Source organism: Plasmodium gaboni, chromosome 10 (assembly GCF_001602025.1).
Source record: "Plasmodium gaboni strain SY75 chromosome 10, whole genome shotgun sequence".
Classification (NCBI taxonomy): domain Eukaryota; phylum Apicomplexa; class Aconoidasida; order Haemosporida; family Plasmodiidae; genus Plasmodium; species Plasmodium gaboni.
The window spans coordinates 282660-285310 of NC_031490.1; the positions used below are offsets into that span (position 1 = coordinate 282660).

The following is a 2651-nucleotide window of genomic DNA, read 5'->3' on the forward strand; positions in this document are numbered from 1 at the left end:
AAAAAAAAAAAAAAAAAAAAAAAGAAACTATATATATATATATATATATATATATAATTTATATATATGTTATATATACCCGAACATAACTTTAATAAAAAAAGTAAGAGTTAAATTATATTGTTATATATAATTAATGATTATATATTTATTTTATACTTATTTATTATTTTTTTGTTAATTACATATACATATATATATATATATATATATATATATATATTTATATATAATATGTATATATTATGATAAATATAAATACATTTAGGCTTCTACGTCTCCTTCTTCTTCTTCAAATTCTCCTTCCTCTTCTGCTGTAGCATCTTGATATTGTTGATATTCTGAAACTAAATCATTCATATTTGATTCAGCTTCAGTAAATTCCATCTCATCCATACCCTCTCCAGTATACCAGTGTAAAAAGGCTTTTCTTCTAAACATAGCAGTAAATTGATCAGAAACTCTTTTGAACATTTCTTGAATGGCGGTTGAGTTTCCTACAAAAGTGACAGCCATTTTTAATCCCTTAGGTGGAATATCACAAACACTTGATCTAAAAAAAGAAAAAAAAAAAAAAAAAAAAAAAAAAAATATGTATACGTATAATATATATATATATATATATATATATTTTTTTTTTTTTCCAAATAAATAAATACACATATAACTAAAGAAATATTACATATGAACAAAATAATAAACATTCACAGTAATATTAATTGGTGGTTCTTACTTTGTGTTGTGAGGGATCCATTCGACAAAATAAGATGAGTTTTTATTTTGTACGTTTAACATTTGCTCGTCAACTTCCTTTGTAGACATTCTTCCTCTGAACATAGCGCATGCAGTTAAATATCTTCCGTGTCTTGGATCACTTGCACACATCATATTTTTTGCGTCGAACATTTGTTGTGTTAACTCAGGTACAGTTAGTGCTCTGTATTGTTGACTTCCTCTACTTGTTAAAGGAGCAAACCCAATCATAAAGAAATGTAAACGTGGGAATGGAATCAAATTAACAGCTAATTTTCTTAAGTCACTGTTAAGTTGACCAGGAAATCTTAATGAACAGGTTACACCTGACATAGCAGCTGATACAAGGTGATTTAAATCTCCATATGTTGGTGTTGTTAATTTAAGAGTCCTAAAACATATGTCATATAAAGCTTCATTATCAATAACTTGAACTTCATCAGCATTTTCAACTAATTGGTGAACTGATAATGTAGCATTATAAGGTTCAACAACTGTATCAGAAACTTTGGGTGATGGAAAAACAGAAAAAGTTTCCATAATACGATCAGGATACTCTTCTCTTATTTTACTAATCAACAAAGTACCCATACCACTACCTGTACCACCACCTAAAGAATGAGTAATCTGAAATCCTTGTAAACAATCACAACCTTCAGCTTCTTTTCTAACTACATCTAAAACTGCATCTATTAATTCAGCACCTTCTGTATAATGTCCTTTAGCCCAATTATTTCCTGCACCTGTTTGACCAAATACAAAATTATCTGGACGAAATAATTGACCAAAGGGACCAGCACGAACACTATCCATGGTACCAGGTTCCAAGTCCATCAATATAGCTCTTGGAACATATCTACCTCCTGTTGCTTCGTTGTAAAAAACATCAACTCTTTCTAACTGTAAGTCACTATCCCCACAATAGGTACCACTCTAAAAATAAAATGAAATAAATATATATGTATATTTATATATATATATATATATATATATATATATATATATTTATTTTATAATATACATTTATTAATAATAACTACAATTTTTATATATAAGCCTCCCCAATAATGGCTTACACATATAAATTATTATCAATATAAGGGAGGCCCTTATAGAATACAATAAAGGGACAATACACTAAATTATACACACTAAATTATTCTTCCATATATAAATATATAAATATATATATATATATATATATAAGTATGTTCACACATGCATATAAATAAATATATTTCTTTTAAACTTACGGGATCTATTCCATGCTCATCAGAAATGACTTCCCAAAATTTTGCACCTATTTGATTTCCACATTGGCCAGCTTGTACATGAACAATTTCTCTCATTCTTTAATAAAATAATCTCAAAGAAAATTTTTTTTTTTTTTTATAAATATATATATATATATATATATTTTATATTGTATGAGTAATATATATTTAGTAAAAATTAATAAAAAAAATAAATACTATATAAAAATGTTCTGTTACTAAAACTTTAAAAAAAAAATAAATATAAAATACCAAGGATGAGGGGAAAAAATAAGATATATATATTTATATGTAATATTAATATATAACTTATTATATATATAATATAACATATATAAAGGAATATTAATTAAAATATATATATATATATGAATAAATAAAATGAAAGGAAAAGAAAAAAATAAATATAATAAGAATAATAAGAAAAATAAGAAAAATAAAAAAAAGTTTTTAAATATAAAAATATATATATATATTATATTATTTTATTATATATATTATGTATACATATTTATATTTATATTTACATTTATTTATATATCTTTTTTTTTTTTTTTTTTTCTTCTTTTTTTTTATTTTTTTATTTATTGATATATTTATATACTAATAAATTTTTCTTTCTTT

General features: G+C 23.6%; 1 protein-coding gene across 1 annotated transcript; it reads right to left on the reverse strand.

Moving 5' to 3' along the window:
* Positions 1 to 264: 264 nt before the first annotated feature.
* PGSY75_1008700 (tubulin beta chain) lies at positions 265 to 2102 on the reverse strand (the record flags this gene model as incomplete). Its single annotated transcript, XM_018785853.1, has 3 exons — positions 265 to 553; positions 734 to 1686; positions 2007 to 2102. 3 exons carry the CDS (start codon positions 2100 to 2102, stop codon positions 265 to 267), a joined length of 1338 nt encoding a protein of 445 aa, XP_018641470.1.
* Positions 2103 to 2651: the final 549 nt, after the last annotated feature.